At 52.4% G+C, this 18519-nt stretch overlaps 2 protein-coding genes and 1 long non-coding RNA gene across 4 annotated transcripts; 1 reads left to right on the forward strand and 2 right to left on the reverse strand.

Annotated features, from left to right (window-relative positions):
* Positions 1 to 2232: 2232 nt before the first annotated feature.
* On the reverse strand, positions 2233 to 5124 carry SERTAD1 (SERTA domain containing 1). Its single transcript, NM_001040564.2, is given in 2 exon segments — positions 2233 to 3281; positions 4999 to 5124. A coding segment is annotated over 1 exon segment (714 nt). The 5' UTR covers positions 3279 to 3281; positions 4999 to 5124; the 3' UTR covers positions 2233 to 2564.
* Positions 5125 to 12158: 7034 nt separating this feature from the next.
* On the reverse strand, positions 12159 to 17995 carry SERTAD3 (SERTA domain containing 3). 2 transcript variants are annotated; one of them, XM_005219036.5, is made up of 2 exons: positions 16090 to 17995; positions 12159 to 13416 (listed from the first exon to the last, which is right to left on the reverse strand). In XM_005219036.5, exon 2 carries the CDS (start codon positions 13408 to 13410, stop codon positions 12814 to 12816), a length of 597 nt encoding a protein of 198 aa, XP_005219093.1. In that variant the 5' UTR covers positions 13411 to 13416; positions 16090 to 17995; the 3' UTR covers positions 12159 to 12813. The 2 variants fall into 2 exon arrangements, with proteins under 2 accessions (XP_005219093.1, NP_001070476.1); NM_001077008.1 differs by lacking the exon at positions 16090 to 17995 and adding an exon at positions 15462 to 15522 and having other exon boundaries at positions 12162 to 13416.
* On the forward strand, positions 14049 to 15111 carry LOC132342850 (uncharacterized). Its single transcript, XR_009491393.1, has 2 exons — positions 14049 to 14614; positions 14771 to 15111. It is a non-coding gene; the product is annotated as an uncharacterized lncRNA (long non-coding RNA).
* Positions 17996 to 18519: the final 524 nt, after the last annotated feature.

Here is an 18519-nt window from a genome sequence, read left to right on the forward strand (position 1 = left end):
AGGGAAGGAGGGGGAGGGGAAAGAAGGAAACCAAGGACAGTTCTCCCAGGTGCTGGAGGAGAGAAGGTTGTGTGTTGTGTGTGTGTGTGATGGGGGTCCCCAGGAACGCCCAAGGAGGGAGCAGGCCTGGGGAGGGTCGTGGTGGGACCACACAGAGGCTCTGTGAAAAGCAGCCACAGCAGCAGGGCTGGCAGCTCCATGCGGAATGGTGTGGGCCCTGGAATCTGCTGGCTGAGGTAGCCTGGCTTCCTGGGGTTGAGTCTGAGGGCGGAGGGGCACACCAGAGCCAGGGAGCTGCACAATCCTTCTCCAGGGGTCAGACACAGGGAGAGTAGCACAGGCCCTCAGCCACGAGCTGTCATAAACCTGAGGGCAGCAGGGGGATAGAACCAGAACCGACCTAGTCCATATGCTGCTTTTGTGCAAAAGGCATGCCCCCTTCTCCATCTACTGAGAAACTGTCCTCGTAAATATGTAAGCACAGGTGCCAGAGACGTTTGTGGCAGCCCCTTCAAAACGGAGCCTGTGTGCAGTGCAGGACCTGGACAACTGTACACGGAGACTGGGGAGAGGGGAGCATCCCTCACCAAACAGGCACAGGGGTAGACGGGGCCATCGTTGACAGACTGCCTGCGTCAGTAGGCATCACAGATTATCCCCCAGTCTGGCACTCAGAGACACCATCAGAAATAGGTCCTCAAGGTGTTGTAAACAGAAGGCATTGCTGACCCCGCACCGGGGACTCCTTGACCGCAGGTCAGGTCACAAGGGAATCTTAAGGTAGTGACAGGACAGACCCCCTCCCCCAGACTGGGCACCAGGGGGCATTGCTGAGCTCAGCCTACCCCCAAGGTCTGGGTCTGGGTCAAAATCGAATCTGAGTCCCACTGCCCAGGGGCTGGAGCCCCCAGGTGTTGGAGTCAGGCACCCGGAAGACCCTGAACTGGGGCACCAGCTCCCTTTGGGGCATTTCCACTCCCCTCCCGGGGCCACCCCATCCACTTCCAGAAATGGGCACGACTTCCTCCGCTCCTCCAGGAAGCTCCCCTGTGCCCGCCCCTTCCAGGCCCGCAGGCCCGGCCGAAGCTGCCCGCCTCTCCCCCTCCCTCTCCCCTCTTCACCCTCCCGCCTTCCTCCGTTTCCACCCCAGCTTCAGCCTCCCCGAAGCTTCCGGCCAGAGTGGAGGCACCCGGGCCCCTCTATTTGAAGTGTCCCTTTGCCGAGGTTTCCCGCATCCGAGGCCCAGCCAGTCCGCTCAGGTCACCCTCCGTGCCTCCGCCCTCCCCCGATGCCGCGTTCCCCGCGCCCCTCCCCCCTCCGGTACCCGGGGCGCGGCCCTGCCCCCACGGCCGCCAGGAAGGACGCCGCCTGGGTCCCGTGCCAGGCCTCTGAGTGTGCGGCCCCTCCCAGCCGGGCCAGGAATGCGGCTGGACGGCGGGGGCGGCGCAGACACCCGGCGCTCAGGCCGGCCCTATCGCACAGGCCTGTCAGGCAGGTGGCCCCAGCCCGCCGGGGCTCAGAGTTTCTTTTAGAAGGAAAGCAGGATCCCTTGCCTTTCTTTCTGTCAAGCCACCGCACTTAGTGGCTTTATTTCGGAATCGGCTTCCCAGCTGCCTTATCCCTAGCCCAAAGAGAGATTTGAGATCCGGAGTGGATTTTATTTAAAACTTGCTGGAGTCTTTCTTTCACCATTTTCTCAGAGGACTGGCTGTCTGCGCTCAGAGGAGAGGCTCCATCCAGCCTTCAGCTGTGTGCTTTTATTTCTGGTTCATTCTGAAAGCTCCTTCTGCACCCCCACTCCAAGACATACAGGTAGACTCCAGGCAAGGTCTAGATTTCATTTTTAAACAGTGGCCCGAGGCTCCTCCTGCACCACCACCCACCACCACCATTAGGTACACACACAGGCACAGGGGGAGACCTGACTGAGTATATTCCAGAGGTTTTCTAGAGAGCCAGTTTCCAGACCTAATTGGTCTGCTTCTCAGACCAAAAAACAGTAAAGTTTGACACTTATCTCCCTAAGAGTTGACTTCTTGGAGCCTCAGTTTTCTCAACTGTAAAATGGGGATAATGACATGCCCATCTTGTTATGAGGATTAAATCAGTTAGCACAGGTCAAGTGCTTAGAACTGTGCTGTGTGCACAGTCCTCGCTTGATAAATGTTAGAGGTTTTCTACCACCCTCACCCTTGCCTTGGCCCAGAAACAAAGCAGTACACACACTTCAGACTTTCCAGGACTGGCTTTAATTTCAAAAAACAGGTTGGGGTCTCGTCCCACATCGACGCAAACGTATACCAGGCTGTGCCTCCGGGGATTCAGCACAGGACCTGGTCCAATCACATTCCAGCCACCAGGCCCTGCCATTTCATCACAAGGGCCAATCCCAGACTCCCCTCCCCATCAGTCAGAGACAAGAGGATGGAGGTGAAGTTGCCCAGGACTGGATTCTTTCTCTCCAAAGCCCCTCTGGAGGGAAGCCAGCTGTGTCTTTCCAAGGAGAGTTGGTCCAGCCAGCAGGCTCAGTTTGGACATCAGATCAACATCCCGGCCCAGAGGGGTCAACGCCCCGGCCCTGGTGGTCGTTCCAGCGCCTGTGTGCCCACCAGCACGTCCATGAGGTAGTCCAGCTCAGCCTCGTCCAGATCTGGACCTACCTCCTTGCCTGGTCCATCTTCAGGGCTGGATTTGTGGCCCTCAGAGACTGGTGCCCAGAGTTCACTGTCATACATGGATGTGTCAATGTCCTCAAACAGGCCCTCGAGCCCATCGTCCAGCAGACAGCCAGTGGCTGGGCCCAGCAGGTCCAAGGCACCCAGGCTGGGTGAGGCTCCCCCGGCAGAGCGGCCTAGTGGCCCCTCATCTACCAGGGGCTGTGGGGCCTGGCTCAGGCCCTCAATATGGCTGAGGTCCTCCAGGAGGCTGGCCATGGAGGCTGAGAGGGCAGCATCAGAGCTGGCCAGCAGGTTGTCAGCCACGCTGGGGGCTGTGGGTGGGGTGGGCACAGGTGGCAGGGCAGCCGTGGGTGCCATGGATGCCTGGATTCGCCGCAGTGTGTTCACTACCAGCACCAGGTGCCGCAGGTCCGGCTCACTCTGCCGCAGGCTATGATGGAGCTTGAGCACCGAAAGGTCAAAGAGAGAACTGGAGGCCACGGCTGGGGGTCCCTGAGCTACTGCTGAGTGGCTGGGATCCAGCCACCAGGCGTCCACTGCCAGGGTTTCCTTCTCCTCCTCCTCCTCCTCCCGCTTTCGCTTCAGGCCCTTGCTCAGCATCATCTGTCAGGAGGGAAGAGTCATTCAGTTATGGAAAGCCATTGTGAAGTTCTGACCATTACTGTGTGATCTTGGGCAAAGCATTTAACCTCTCTGAGCCTACGTTTTCTTGGGGAAGCTTTAAGATATAGATGATAATTGTATCTACTTCCTAGAGTTGTTTTAAGGAATAAATGAGATTAAAAAAAGCACTTTGGGCAGTATCTGGTACATAGCAATTACTCCTGTAAATAAGTACTATTGATAATAATTATTATCTATTTCTTCAATGAACTATGTGAAATGGCTAATGTGAAGTGTCCAATGTGAGAATGTCCAGTATGAAATGTCCAATATTCAACTTTTTTTTTAACCTACAAAAGCAGTTGTTTCACATGGTTTAATCTAATATTTACTGAGTGTCTACTAATAGCATCAGACAATAAACAAACACAAGAAATGTACCGATGGTGCTAGGAAAATGCTAAAAGTTTCTGGAGAGTGGTCAGGGAAGGCTCCCCTGAGGAGGTGACATTTGAAATGAGCCCTCGAGTATGACAAAGAATCAGCCATGGAAGAACCAGGGGGAAGGCATTCTGGGAATAAGAACAGCAAAGGCAAAGAAAAGCCTAGAGACTGGATTCGTTTGAGCTGAAAAAAGGACTCTGTAGTCAGTGCGGGGGGTGGGGAGAGTAGGGGGGTTGAGGGTGGAGTAGGGAGGATGTGGGGGGTTCGAGAGTAGGCAGAGGCAAGGAGCTTGGATTTTATTGGGGGGTGTGGTGGGAAGTCATTGAAGGGGTTTGAGCAGGGAGGACAGTGGTGTTGTGGACTGATTAGGTTTCCAGAAGATCCCCTTAGCTGCTAAGAAGCAGGGGGAGCGAGGAGGGGCGGGGAGAGTGGCCCTGAGATCTTTTCGGAGGCTACTGCAGTCTTTGGGGTGGGCGAAGACGGTGACTTGGGAGTATAAGGTGGCAGTGGACATGGAAGGAAGATGGTCGCTTCAGGATTTATTTGAGAGGCAGCGTGGACAAAGCTTGCCGGAAAATCCTGATGGGCACGGGGGTCACGGAGAGAAGTTTGAAGACCCACACTTTCCCCGGGGTGGGTGCCCCTGACCCAACCTGCTTTTTTAAGCCAGGCAGCCTGAAGGGTACAGTACCCAGATCTTTGCTCAGGAGGACTTCAAGAATGACCCCCTCACACTACTCAAAACTGGGTCCTTGCCTACTTCCCAGCAGATCCGAGAGTCCGGAACCGCAGGAATTCAGCCCCCACCCCCGACTCCGCCCCCCCGGTCCCGGCGCCCCCTGGCGGCACCAGGCCGGCTTTCCCCGGGGATTCCGACTCTCCAGACCCCGGGACTCTTTACAGTGCCCCGCGGGACGCGGTCATTTCTGCTTGCCACCAGGGACCGTGCGGGCCGGGATCCCCGGAGGGCCGTTCTGCCCTCTCGGCCTCCGCTCGCTTCCGGAAGGCAGTGGAGGCTACTCCTCCCGAAGCGGCGGCGGCGGCGGGGGCGGGTGAGTCACGCAGCCGGAGCCAGGGAGCCGGCGCCTCCGCCCCCTTCCCGGGCTGCGGTGTGATTCACCCGCCAGGCCGGGGCGGGCGGCACGGAGAGGCCCGTGCGCCTCGATCCCGGGCAGCCCTGGCGCGCACCTGCCGGACCGGGGGATCGAACCTGCCAAAGGACCCCGCGGCCAGTACCCCTCTTTCCCCAGGCCTCTTCCCTTCATTTACATACCTAGTTCACCAGCTGCCAATCAGAAAGAAGAGGGAGCCACCCGCAGCCAATCAGGAAGCGGTGGCGGCAGCATTGCTCGCCCGCTTTGCTTCAGCAACCGGCGCCTGGGTTGAGAGACGCAGTTCTGACTCCAGCTCACGACTCCCGGCTCCTGACTCCCCTTAGTTACCGCCCACTCCCGTGGCAGCCCCGCCCTTCGCCCAGGGATTGGTCCTAGACGGTGAGGGGCGGAGCCTGTAGAAGGCAGGCTAGAAAGAGGGGAGAGTTGTGTTTAGGGCGCATGTCTGAAGGGAGGGAGGAAGATAGGGTGGCTCTTGGTCCTGTAGGACGGTGGCGCGGTGGGGTTTTTGTCTCTCAAGCTGTGGGCCCCTTCATATCTGCCGACATCTGTATCACATCTGCACTTGTCAAACCCAATAATTGAGCTTACGCAAGCAGCCCCAACAGAGGTCTACACTCCAGGCCAGCTTAGTCCTGGGTTCAAATTCTGGTTTCTGAGCCCCCAAAGTCTGTTAAAGGGGGATCTTTTTGCCTACCTCTTGAGAGTTGGGAAACTTAAAGTAAGGTATTAACTGTAAGAGCACTATATAAGCAAATTCTGGGTAGTTGAACTCAATCGTGGTTACAGACAGGAGTCAGGGGTAGGGAGTGGAATGGCACTGGAATCCCTGCCTGGGCTCCATTCCGTAAGTACAATAGCTGTGTGACCTTGACCAAGTGCTTTAATTCTTTAGGTTTTCTCACTTATTTTTTAAAATGAGAGAAATAGCCTCTGGCTCAGAGGATTGTTTTGAGGATTAAACAATTCCTGCACAATGCTGAGTGGTGTGTTAGGTGTCCTTTTTTCAGTAGTAATCGCTCTTGTAGTAAGACCACAGGTGCTCAGTTCAAGGGGAGACATTCAGGGTGGGGTGCAGGTGGACAGGAGTTTAATACATGTCAGATAACCTGACAATGGGACTTAGCTTCTTCAAATACCTCATTTGCTAATTCCTCATTTGCTAAGGGGAAGAACTGTTTGTGTATAAATCTTCTGACCAAAGTAAGCTATCAAAAACGCTAACTCAACTACTTGATTCAGGCAACCATTTTCAATGGATGCTCACCCTTTGGGGTGAAAAGTTAATGGGGAACAGGATCTTGACAGTTTCCAAAGCATCATCCCACAGATTCCTTGCTAACTGCAAAGGAGGAAATATCCTTTTATGATGGGAAGAGGAGGTGCTCAGCACCTTAACTATATAATGAAACTTTGCATCCACAGCAGTGGGATGCCCGGACACTGGGTGGTACCTGATGTGATACATTAGGCAGTACACAACATTCGTTGTGGAGTTTCCCTGTTACATTTCATAAAGTGAGTCTCAAGCGTCTAGGCCCAAACTTCAGCTTACAGGGAACAGAGAATGACAATATTAAACACAAAAACAATCAGACAAATACACAATGTGGGAAGTCTACGGCAAGACTGGGCTGTTCTTCCAAAAATTCAATTTCAAGAAACCACAGAAAGGGATTAGTGAGATTAGGGGGAGGATGTTTCAGAATAAAAGATACTGTATAATTTCTTTGTTACAACCAAATAGGCATGTGAACCTCCCTTAGACTCTGCTGCTGCTGCTAAGTCACTTCAGTCATGTCTGACTCTGTGTGACCCCATAGACGGCAGCCCACCAGGCTCCCCGGTCCCTGGGATTCTCCAGGCAAGAACACTGGAGTGGGTTGCCATTTCCTTCTCCAATGCATGAAAGTGAAAAGTGAAAGGGAAGTCGCTCAGTCATGTCCAACTCTTCGAGACCCCATGGACTGCAGCCTACCAGGCTTCTCCGTCCATGGGATTTTCCAGGCAGGAGTACTGGAGTGGGGTGCCATCGCCTTCTCCGCCCTTAGACTCTAGTATGCGGTAAATTCTATAAAGGATGTTCTTAAGAAAATTGGGCAGATTTGAATACAGGCTGGATACTAGGTGATATTATGAAATTCTTAATTCTGTCATATGTGAAATAGGACAGTGGTTTGTAGTTGAGTGTCCTTAATCTTAAGAGATGCCTGCTGAGCTATTAGGGGTACAATGTTCAGATGTCTGCAATATACTCTCCAGTGGTTCAGCAAAAGAAAAAAACAGACATATAAACATACACATAAGGAAACAGAATGTTAACAACTAAATCTAGGTGAGAGGGTATTCAAGTGTTCAGAAGACATACTTTTTTTTTTTTCATCTTTTTTCTCTGCTTGAATTTTTCAAAATGAATAAAGGGTAAAATGCTAATTAGAACCAGGCCCCTGTTAGGCAAATTCACATAATTATCTTTTTGGCTTGGAAAAAGGAGACTCAGAGTCTCCAAGTGGCTCTTTCCAGGTCATAAAGAGAAGAGCTCATAGGCATCTGATTATCGTGTGTTTATTGAGCACCTAGTATGTGGTGGGCAGTTGTAGACAATGGGGGCACAGCACTTGATATGCCTCATAGGGTCTCTCTTCTCATGGAACAGAGGACGGATGGAGTGGAAAGAGAAAAGAAATATGAAAACAAATGAATTGAGCACTTTCTGTGTGCCAGGCACTGACGATATGGCCGGAACATTAGAAACAAAAATCCCTGATGTAAGGAGGTGGACAATAAACTGAATAAAGCAATGATTTAGTATCTTAGAGGGTGATAAGTGAAAAGGAAAAGCAGCGCAGGAGAAGAGTAATGAAAGGGGGTGCAGTTTGGACAAAGAGCTGGTGCTGGAGGGTTTCTCTGAAGAGGTGACATCCATTGAGTAGAGACTTGATGAAGTGGGAGAGGTGGTAAAGCGTTCCAATCAGAGTAAAGGGCCAGTGCAAAGGCCCTGAGGTGGGGAAGTAGGGTCGCTGCGGCCAGGGAGGAAGTCAGAGAAGTTTTCAGGCCCTTCAGAGCACTCTATGGACCTTTGTTTTTTATTGAGTGGGATGAGAAGACGCTGGAAAATCATTAAATGAGGAAGATAATTTCTGCTTCTTTCTGTTCTTTCTGCTTCTTTCTGTTCAGTGACTTAAAAACACACACACACACAAATAGGACAGGATAATAGAGATGCTAGGAGAGAGGTACCTGCAGCTGGGGTGGTCCGGGAGAGCCTCCCTGAGGAGGTGACAGAAGAGCTGAAATCGGAAAGTGGAGAAGAAATTCAAAGGGCTAGGGGGAGGGAAACAGAGAGAGGCCGGGCCTCGAGAAATGAAACCAGAAGCGGAGCCAACGTCCCGGCAGGCCTGGGGAGGAGCCTCCGCCAGCAGAGGAGGGAGAGGGGCTGGGGTGTTCGGGGGAACGCCCCGCCCCCAGCCGGCCGCTCCACCCCGCCCCTGGGGAGAGAGGAGGCGCCGGCCAGGCTCCCAGGCAGAGTGGGCAGGTGGGAGGGGCCAAGGTGGCCGAGGCCCATCCCCCAACGCGGGACCGAGGCGGGAGGGCAGGTTGCGGAACGCGGACTCTGCCCTCAGGGACCCGATTCCCTCTGCGGGGCCAGCCCTTCCACTTCTCCCGCCAGTTTTCTGACGGCTGTAGCTGGGCCTCTCTGAGCCTCAGTTTGATCATCTGGAAAGTGGAGGTGCTCCTCATACTGGCCTCACCGTGGTCCTAAAAAACTCCACGATTCCTCATCATTCCTGTATTTTTGGGCTTCCCTGGAGGCTCAGACGATAAAGAATCCGCCTGCAACGCGGGATTTTGGCCTTTCCTGGTGTCTCAGACAATAAAGAATCCGCTCACAATGCGGGAGACCTGGGATTGATCCCAGTTTGGGAAGATCCCCTGGAGGAGGGTATAGCAACCCACTCAAATATTCTTGCCTGGAGAATCCCATGGACAGAGGAGCCTGGTGGGCAACAGTCCATGGGGTCGCAGAGTCAGACACGACTGAGCGACTAAGCATACACCTGTATGTTTAGGGCAAAGAGAGTTCATGTAAAAGTGAGTCCGGGGACTTCCTGGTGATTCCTAGCTAAGACATCCTGCTCACAATTCGTGTGGCCAGGGTTTGATCCCTGGTCAGGGAATTAGATCCAACATGCTGGAATCAAGAATTCCCATGGTGTAGCTAAAAGATCTGGTGTGTCACAACTAAAGACTCTACATGCACAGCCAAATAAATAAATTAAATAAATGAATATGGGGGGGGGGGAGTGAGTCTCCTTCCTGCACAGCCAGCCTTGCCTTCCATCTCACTCGGGGTAAAGCTCTAGCCCTCCCTACGGGACTCTACAACACCCTACAGGACTTGCCCCCTCAAACTCTGTCATCTTGTCTCCTAGTACTTGCCTCCTTGCTCTCTCTACTCCAGCCACATGGATGCTTGCTAAGTTATTCAGTCCTGTCTGACTCTTTGCTACCCCATGCACTGTAGCCCACCAAGCTCCTCTGTCCATGGGATTCTCCAGGCAAGAATACTGGAGTGGGTTGCCAGGCCCTTCTCCAGGGGATCTTCCCAACCCAGGGATTGAATCTGAGTCTCTTACATCTCCTGCATTGGCAGATGGGTTCTTTACCACTAGCTCCACCTGGGAAGCCCCACTGACCTCCAGATGGTCCTTTTAACTCTCAACTAATGCTCTGACCACAGGGCCTTTGCACTGGCTGTTCCTGCTATAGGGATTGTATCCCCACAGATTCACAAAGATCACGTCTCGCCTCTTTCAGGTCCCTCTCAAATTGCATCTTGTCAGTGAGGCCTTCTTTGGCCTCCCATCTAAATAACAACATCCCCATCACTTTCTTGCTTTTTCTTTGTAACATTTGTCACTACTTGACAGACTACATTTTACTGTTTATTTCAGTGTATATTTCAGCCTCTCCCACGATGATGTTTTATGAGAGTGGGAACTCTATTTTGTTCATGTTTTTGGAAGAGTGCCAAGTCCACATAGGCACTCAGTAAATTTGAGCAATTATTGGAATCTTTGGTGTGCAGCAAGCGCCCTCTTACACACTTTGCATGATCACTCAATGAGGCAGATACTACTCCAGGTGTTGAGGGTGGGACATGATGTGTTTGAAGAGCATCAGAAAATGGTGTGGGGGAGGTGAGTCGAGAGAGGTGGCAGGGACGTTTGGCTATCTCAAGATTGGGAGTTCATCTTCTCAACAACAGCAAAAAGAAAAAAGAAAAAATTTGAGTGCCCACCTGTGCCAAGGGTAGTTCTGTGCAGTACCCAACCCCTTCCTCTGAAAGATTTCTCCAACAGACCAGAAGCCTAACCATAAAGAGGTCATAAATAACTTGAGATTGGATAGGTACTACTAGGGCTTCCTCGATGGCTCAGTGGTAAAGAATCTGTCTGCAATGCAGGAGATGCAAAAGGCTCTCGTTCCATCCCTGGGTTGGGAAGATCCCCTCGAGGAGAAAATGGCAACCCGCTCCAGTATTCTTGCCTGGAAAACCCCATGGACAGAGGAGCCTGGCAGGCTACAGTCCAAAGGGTCACAAAAAGTTGGACATGACTGAGTGACTGAGCACAAGGTACTACTAACAAAGTCAAAGAATGTGAAGTGGGGTTGGGGTCGGGGTGCACCTGGACATATTGAGCTAGGAAGGGCGGGGAAGACCTCTCCAAGAAAGAGACATTTATGTGGGTGAACTTATGCAGGAAGTGTCCTCTGGGCAGTTAACAGCAGGTGCAAATGCCCTGGGGTCAACTGGAGTTGTGTGAGGAGTGGAGAAGAATCAGAGCTAAAACTAGGGAAGCTAGGTGCAAGATTGTCAGGCCTTGCATGGATTGGGGTTTTATTCCAAGTGTGGGTTTCCCCGATGGCTCAGTGGTAAAGAACCTGGCTGCCAATGCGGGAGACGCAGATGTGCGTTTGGTCCCTGGGTTGGGAAGATACCCTGGAAGAGGGAATGGCAACCCATTCCAGTATTCTTGCCGGGATAATCCCATGGACAGAGCAGCCTGGAGGACTGTGTCCATGGGGTAGCAGAGTCGGACATGACTGAGTGAGCAAGAAGTCACCTAGAGGTTTAAGTCGGAGTCAGACATGGGCATGTGCCTTCTGATCCCCTTGACCACCTCCTTTCTTTCTCCGGATTGGCACCCACCTGTCAGTTACCCAACTGTTTTCAGAGTAAATGCAATGCCTCTCTCAGGGTGAGAATCTGGCTTTGAGCCAGAAAGCAAAGGCAAAATCCCCTTCCTTTCCCTGCATGTTACACCCACAAGTGGTTCCTCCTTGTATCCTTTCCAGAAAAGTCCCTAAATGCAGCGTAAGCTTACCTGTTGTCATGTTTTCAAAGGTCTCTGTGGAGGCCTAGCCAGTGCAGCAGTATACATCACATCTTCCCTGGCCTCCCTTCTTTTCCCCTACTCTTGCCAGCCTGGGGTTGCACCTCCTAAATAAATCATTGGCACCATTTACTTTAGCCTGGACTGTACTTCCTAGCCAACAGTTTTGTAGCAAGATCTGCTGTTAGTGCTGGGGATCTCTGGGCATTTTCATTCTCCTCTGGGCCTCTGTAGCACATTTCCTACAAAATAAATGGGCTGATTTTTAGTTTTTTCATTTAAAAATATTTATGTTTATCTATCTGGCTGTGCCAAGTCTTAGTTGTAGCATACATGATCTGTAGTTACAGCGCTGAATTCTTAGTTGTATGTGGGATCTAGTTCTCTGACCCGGGCTTGAATCTGAGTCCCCTGCCTTGCAAGCACAGAGTCTTAGCCACTGGACAGGCAGGGAAGTCTCAAAGGGCTGACTTTTAAGTATCCGGGAGCCCTATCCTTTGACATGTTAATTCATGTGACCCAGTTTCTCCTTCCTGTGTCCACCATGTGGCTGGGGAGTCTAAATCTACAAAGCAGCAATGAATATAATAGTTAAGAAGGCTCTGGAGGTAGCCTGAATTTGAGTTCTAGCTCCGTGGTCCTTATTCTTCTGAGCAAATGACTTGACCTCTCTGAACCTTAACCTCCTCTTATGTAAAATGTGGTAACAGTATCTATTTCAGTATAATCATGAGGACAAGATGACTTAATTCAAATAAAGTAGGTAGAACAGTGCTCTTAGCATTCAATAATGTTAGTGGTCTTAACATTCAATAAATACTGTATCTAATAATATACCTGCCCCAACTTTGACTGGGAAGGGGTACATGCCCCTAAGGACACCAGGTCCCTCCCACTGACCTACAAAGAAACTTTAGGCAATATCACCCCTTCCAAAATACTTTTATTAAAAAAAAAATCATTACAAACAATCAAAAAAACAAACAAACAAAAACACCACAAAACCCGCTTTTCTTTTAAATAATGCGGCATGGAGCAGTTTGGTTTCCACCCTATTGCACGTGGTCCGGCCTGGTCATGAATCAGGAGGCTGCTGGGACTGGGGTCCTGCGAAGGAGGTGGGGTTCAGCCTGGGGGAGGAGGCCAGCCTCTCCCACTACCTGGAGGTGCCATGAGGCAGAGGCTGGGTTTCCATAGCAACCAGGTAGCACATCCCTGTCATCCTTTGACAGGCCCAGCTTATCTTCCCTGAGGCCCCAGTGACACAAGGGGAGTCGGAACTGGAGGAAAAGGCAGAAGAAATGTGGAAGTGGGAAATCAGACTCCCGGAAACAGAGTCTCATTAAGGCATTTGGAACAGATAAATTAATTCAGGAAGACCCACCTTCACAGAAGGCTGAGATAACCAGACACACACACACATGCAAGACAATTTGTGGAACCCTGAAGTGGGAGGAGAGGAGGCCACTGCTTAGAGGCCCCATCAAAACACACACACACACACAGAATTGCATCCAGGGAGTCATCCCACCAAGGCTGGGATGAGGAAGGAGCCCTCCCCTGCCCCCCATCAAAGTTTTAGGATCCCAGAATGATTTCCATGATGTGATCTAGTTCATTCCATTCCCAGGACCCTGGGGCACAAAAAAGGTTGTGAGGAGGTTCTGGTGGGGCCACTGCAGGCTCCTTCTCCACTGCGGATGTGTCGATGTCCAGGAAGAAGTCATCCAGGCCTGAGTCCCCCAGGTACCGGGAGCTCAGAGCTTCTAAGAAGACTGGATCGGGCTGGGGAAGCACTTCATTCTGGGGGCTTGGGGGAGCTGCTGGATTCTGAGGTGGCTCGGTCTCATCCATGGAGGTCTCCAGCTCCCGGAGAATAGAGCCAATGGTTGCCGACAGCGAGAAGTCCTCCTCGCCCAGGAAGAGGGGCTCCGGGGGCAGGGCAGGTGCAGGAGTCAGGCAAAGCGCCGCTTGGAGCTGCTGGAGGGTGTTGTGGATGAGGACGTGCCTGCGAAGGCTGGGTGCTCGGGGGCCTAGACTTCGCTGGACTTTGTCTAGGGAGATGCGGAGCAGGGCTTGCTGGTAGCTCCGCAGGCCTGCTGGACTCCAGTCCCACTTCTCATCCTCTTCTTCTTCCTCCAGATCTGAGTGCTTCCTCTTCAAGCCTCCTACCATGATGCCCTAGGGAGAGAGGAGGGGTAAATAAGACACAGCAGGGCTAATTCAAATCCCAAATCTCTAGTATGACTATTGTTGATTTGTAATGATCCAAACTTCAGTTTTTGCATCTATAAATTAAGATAGTATGAGTCCCACAAGGCTGAGAAGAAGAGTCAGTGAATGTGATTAAGAAAATTAGATCTCAGGACTTCCCTGGTGGTCCAGTGGCTAAGACTTCACGTTCCCAGTGTAGGGGGCCCAGGTTTGATCCCTGGTCAGGCAACTAGATCCCAATGCCCCAACTAAAAGTTTGCATGCTGAAAGGAAGACAGAAGATCCACATGCGTCAACCAAGACCCAATGCAGCCAAATAAACAGATAAAAATATAAAAAAAAAAACACACACCAAAATCTGGACTTAAATATAGCTGGGTTTGAATCCCACTTACTTGCCCGTGTTGCCTCAGTGAGTTTAACTCCTTGAGACTCAAATTTCCTCATATGCAAGATGAGGATCCTAACTCAAGTCCCCCTAAATCTTAAAGTTGTTCTTTCGACAATACTCTTTTCTTCAAGTGTGACAGATACAAGACAGGTGTTGAGCACAGAGCTATGGCCTTGAAGCAAAGAATCCTGGGTCTGAATTCTGCTTTTCACACTGCTCAGTTGTGTGATCTTGGGAAGTAATGTGACATCACGCACTTCAATGAACGAGAGTTAACTGCTATTTATTTATGAAATATTTTTGAGTGCCTACTACATTCCAGCCACCTGGAGCCCTGTTAAGGCACCTATCTGTGAAGACGCTTCTTTCCACATGGAAGATATTTCTGTCCATGCCCTCATCCTAACTGACTGGGAACGTGCCCAACGACAAGGTATGGGGCCTCTCTCATTCCCTCCGCGGAGGCCTTCAGGTTCCCCCTGGGCGAGCCCCACAGGAAAACTTGCTAGAACTGACTCACGCCAAGCCCCGCCTCCACCAGTCCATCCAACCAGATCTCGGCCCTCTACAGGCCCCGCCCCCTATACGGTTCCCCTTTCAGCATTCAGACACGCCCCAATTTGGCCCAGGGGCTTCTGGGAAATGTGGGCCAATAGCCACCAGGTACACGAACTGACGTTGAGCAAGCACTACAACCCCCGGAGGGCTCCGCATGCCGCAGGGACTAGCCTTCCCCGCCCAGCCCCCCCCGGGGCATGCGCACAGGGGCCCAAGGTACGTGGGGGAAGGGAACCCGGACGTCCAGCTGCCTGGCGATTGCCAAGCCCCGCCCTCCGCTGCCTCCTGGGCTGCGGGTCTGAGCTCCACGCCCTGAACACCCCTCCCCCACTCCAGACTTTGGCTCTAAAACTGCTTTCTCCCGGCCCTTAGGAATCGCAGAAGGTCCTGGATTCTTCACTCAGGCTGCTCTCGGGCCCAGAGACCCAGGACCCCAGCACAACGCTCAAAGACTTACAAATGCGCTCCGATTCACTCCGTTCGGGACACTAAGTATCTCAGTTACTAGACCGTCTCCCGTCAACGTTCCTCTATTCTCCCGTCTTTGAAACGCTTTTCGACTTCATCTCCAGTCTCCCACTGTGACTTCCAAGACCCGACAGGGAACTCTCCCCAGAACCCGCTCTCCGACACTGCGTCTGGGAGACCCAGAGTCCTTGCCCCTACTTCTCTCGCTTCTCCAAAGGTCCAGGATCCCAGCCCAGCCCCTCACACCTTTCCCTAAACACTAGAGCCCCGAATTCAACCTGTCCCAGAGACCAGAACTGTCCTAATTTTTAGTTTCCTACCCCAAATTTTCCTTCTCTAGTTTTCTCGCTTCTCCAAATACCCTATCTCCCAGCTTCAAACTTCCTCCACTCGAAAATTTTGTCCCCCACCCCCAAAACTGTCTTCCGTGCAAGGATCTCGAAACCCCGGTCCCTAAACCCTCTCTTCAACCCCTATTATCACCCTGAATCTGCGCCCCCTACTCTCGCTCATACCCCGCCTCCACAACTCTCGAGGGAGCGCCTCCACGTCCCTCAACTCAAGGCAGATCCCAAGCCAGGTAGCCACACCTCACCTCAGCTGCCAGGTTCGCAACCACCACCTCCGGGAACGCCCGCGGCTTAGCGACCCTCCAGCGTTGGGTAGGGGCCTCGTTCACCTCCCCCGGGCCTCTCACCCTGGTCTCTGGCCCACCCAGCTCCGCCCGGGAGCCGAGCCGCGAGTCACGATTGGCTGGAGTCCTGCCGGCCGCTGGGCGCGGATTGCTGGGCGGGGCCATCCTCTAGTCGCCAGGAGACGCCCCACCCGCCCTCCCCTCCCTTGCTTCGCGGACCAATTAAAGGATTCCGACTAGCTGGCCGGGGCCACGTCTCTACAGAGTGGAGATGGCACATCAACGCACTTTCCTTTAACTTAGCTACTATCTTCGCTCCAAGATTCTCATCTTTGCTCTCTGCGATCCCTTTATACCAGGCCAGAACCGCGTCGCGAAGCAAGAGGTGGCTGGCATTCCCCACTCCAACCCGCTTTCGGGGCGGGAGGGGCTGAACGTCTCGCTGAGACCGCGCCCATTGGATTCAGAGGGCGGACGCAGCGGGGAGGATGACGCATTGACGATCAGCCAACAGTTTGGCGCGGCCTATGTTGCCTGGGCGATCGTAGCCCCGCCCCTCACCTCCCCTGTCCTGCCCCTCACACTTTACCCGAAGCGTTCTTCTTATAAGGACTTCTCCGGCCTGTCTTCTGGTGGTGCCTCATGAGTCTTCCTAATGCCCCGTCTTTCCGCTCTCAGGGTGGCACGTCTGCTGCTGGAGACTGGTTTATGGCTCCCCACTGTCATGGGGACAAAGTTCAATCTCATTTTTGTCTCAAAGCCCTTCAGGTCTGGCCAGATACAAACTCCTGCTTGCTCGCTAAAATCCTGCCACACTCTGACTTTCTGTATTTCTAAAATGGCTTCAAGTGCACTCCACCACCAAGAACACAGAGATTCTGTTTTCTTCCCTGCTTTATCCACAGTGCCTACAACAATCCCAGAAACATAGCTGCTGCTGCTGCTGCTGCTAAGTCACTTCAGTCGTGTCCGACTCTGTGCGACCCCATAGACGGCAGCCCACCAGGCTCCACCGTCCCTGGGATTCTCCAGGCAAGAACACTGGAGTGGGTTGCCATTTCCTTCTCCAATGCATGAAAGTGAAAAGTGAAAGTGAAGTCGCTCAGTCGTGTCCGACTCGAAGCGACCCCACAGACTGCAGCCTACCAGGCTCCTCTGTCCATGGGATTTTCCAGGCAAGAGTACTGGAGTGGGTTGCCATTGCCTTCTCCGCAGATACATAGCAAGTACTCAGAAATGGAAGGGAAGAAGAGGCCTCTGGATCTTTAAACTTGCGTCCCCATTCTGAAAACACACCCTCATTTCCCAGAACCCAAAATTCTCATCAGAAACTCATTCCAAAGGATTCCTTCTCTCGGAAGCCCCCCATGAAGCTCCAGGATGGGTTGGGGCCTTTTCTGGGCTCCCTTGGTGTCCTTGTGTTGTTTCTCCCATCCGGGCTCTGACTCTTCTGCTCCTGCCACTGCATCTTGGCCCTGGGCTGTCACTATCTAGACTGTGGACCCTCTGATATACCAAGGTTATCTCAGGCTCCCACTGCTTGGGCCACAGCATCACCTCCCACAAGGCTGGACACAAAACAGGTACCCAGTGAAAGTTTGTAAAATGCCTAGACAATGTGATTGAAAGACATAAGAGGGCAGAAATAAAACAGTCCTAGTGCTGTGAAAGCCTGAACCAGCCTTGTCCCATCCCTACGTGTTCTCACCAAGGGAAGGCAGTTTTCTCCAGGGAAGGAAGGTTTAAGTCTCCTCAGGCCAGTTCTCACCGGCTGGAATTTGTTAACCAAGTTGTCCAGCTGTTTGCAGAAGTGCAGGATTGGAATGGATTGGGGGTGGGGTATGGACGGAGAGAGATTTGGGAGTTAGGTGGGAAGAGGCTGAAGGTAGGGAGAGAGGAGTGTCTTGCTCAGGCCTGGGAGAGGTGTCTCTGGGGAACAAAGGTTGGGGAGAGTAGATTCCAAAGAGGGACATGTTTAGGAAGGTGGGGGGGCGGGCAGTTCTTCCCCTTCCTCCTCTCAAACTTGCACCTCCAGGGTTCCCTTCACAGGGTGACACCACTAGAACCCCATCTCCAGGATATAACCCCAGGCTTCTTCCTAGATGTATCCTTCCCCTCGCCAGGGAACTGTCCACTCAAGACTCTCTCCCACCCACTCTCCCTTCTCTACCTCTGGGCACCTAGGTTCCCAGCCTCTGCTCTTTCATCCTCTGATCCATCTTCACACAGTTGCCAAGGAAAGCTTTATAAAATACAAATCTGAATGTGCCCCCACCCTGCGTCTCCCCTGCTCCACTCATTGCACAACACCTTAGACTGAAATTTAGACTTTTTACAAGATTCTGAATAGCTTCGTGTCCTTTGAACAGCCCCTCTTGGGGCTGATTGTGCTTCTCCTCCAAGCTAAAGTGAAAGTGTTTGTCACTTAGTCATGTCCGACTCTTTGCAACCCCATGGACTGTAGCCCACCAGGCTCCTCCATGGGATTCTCCAGGCAATACCGGAGCAGGTTGCCATTCCCTTCTCCAGGGGATCTTCCCAATCCAGGGATGGAACCTGGGTCTCCTGCATTGCAGGTGGATTCTTTATCGTCTGAGCCACCAGGGAAGCCCTCTCCTCCAAGCAAAGTGTTATTAACTGTAGGAGATAGATTTAAGTTCTTCAAAGGTGCCATGTGCTCTTCAGTCACCTGGCTCAAGTGGTATCTTCTACCTAGAATGTCATGTCTTAGAACCTTCTCCCGGCTCATTCTCACTAAATCAGGTTTCAGGTGGGACATCTGCTCTTCCACAGAACCCTGTCTGCTCCTCAAGCTGGGTCCCTCAGCCCTCTGTGCTTCCTCCATCAGAGTTGTGGCCACTCTGTGTTGTCACTGTCAGGGGCAGGACTGTCTTCCCCATTGGACTGTGAGATCTGTGAGGGCAGTGTCACCGCTAGGTCCACACAGTCACCACTGGGTCCCTGGCACAGAATCAAGAGAGGAAATGAATGAATGAATACCCAGAAAATCTCACAGAGG

The sequence above is a fragment of the Bos taurus genome, chromosome 18 (genome assembly GCF_002263795.3).
Source record: "Bos taurus isolate L1 Dominette 01449 registration number 42190680 breed Hereford chromosome 18, ARS-UCD2.0, whole genome shotgun sequence".
NCBI classification, from domain to species: domain Eukaryota; kingdom Metazoa; phylum Chordata; class Mammalia; order Artiodactyla; family Bovidae; genus Bos; species Bos taurus.

Bases quoted from the DNA above. Each gene is read 5' to 3' on its own strand.
- SERTAD3 (XM_005219036.5), bottom strand. From the start codon at position 13,410: ATGGTAGGAGGCTTGAAGAGGAAGCACTCAGATCTGGAGGAAGAAGAA.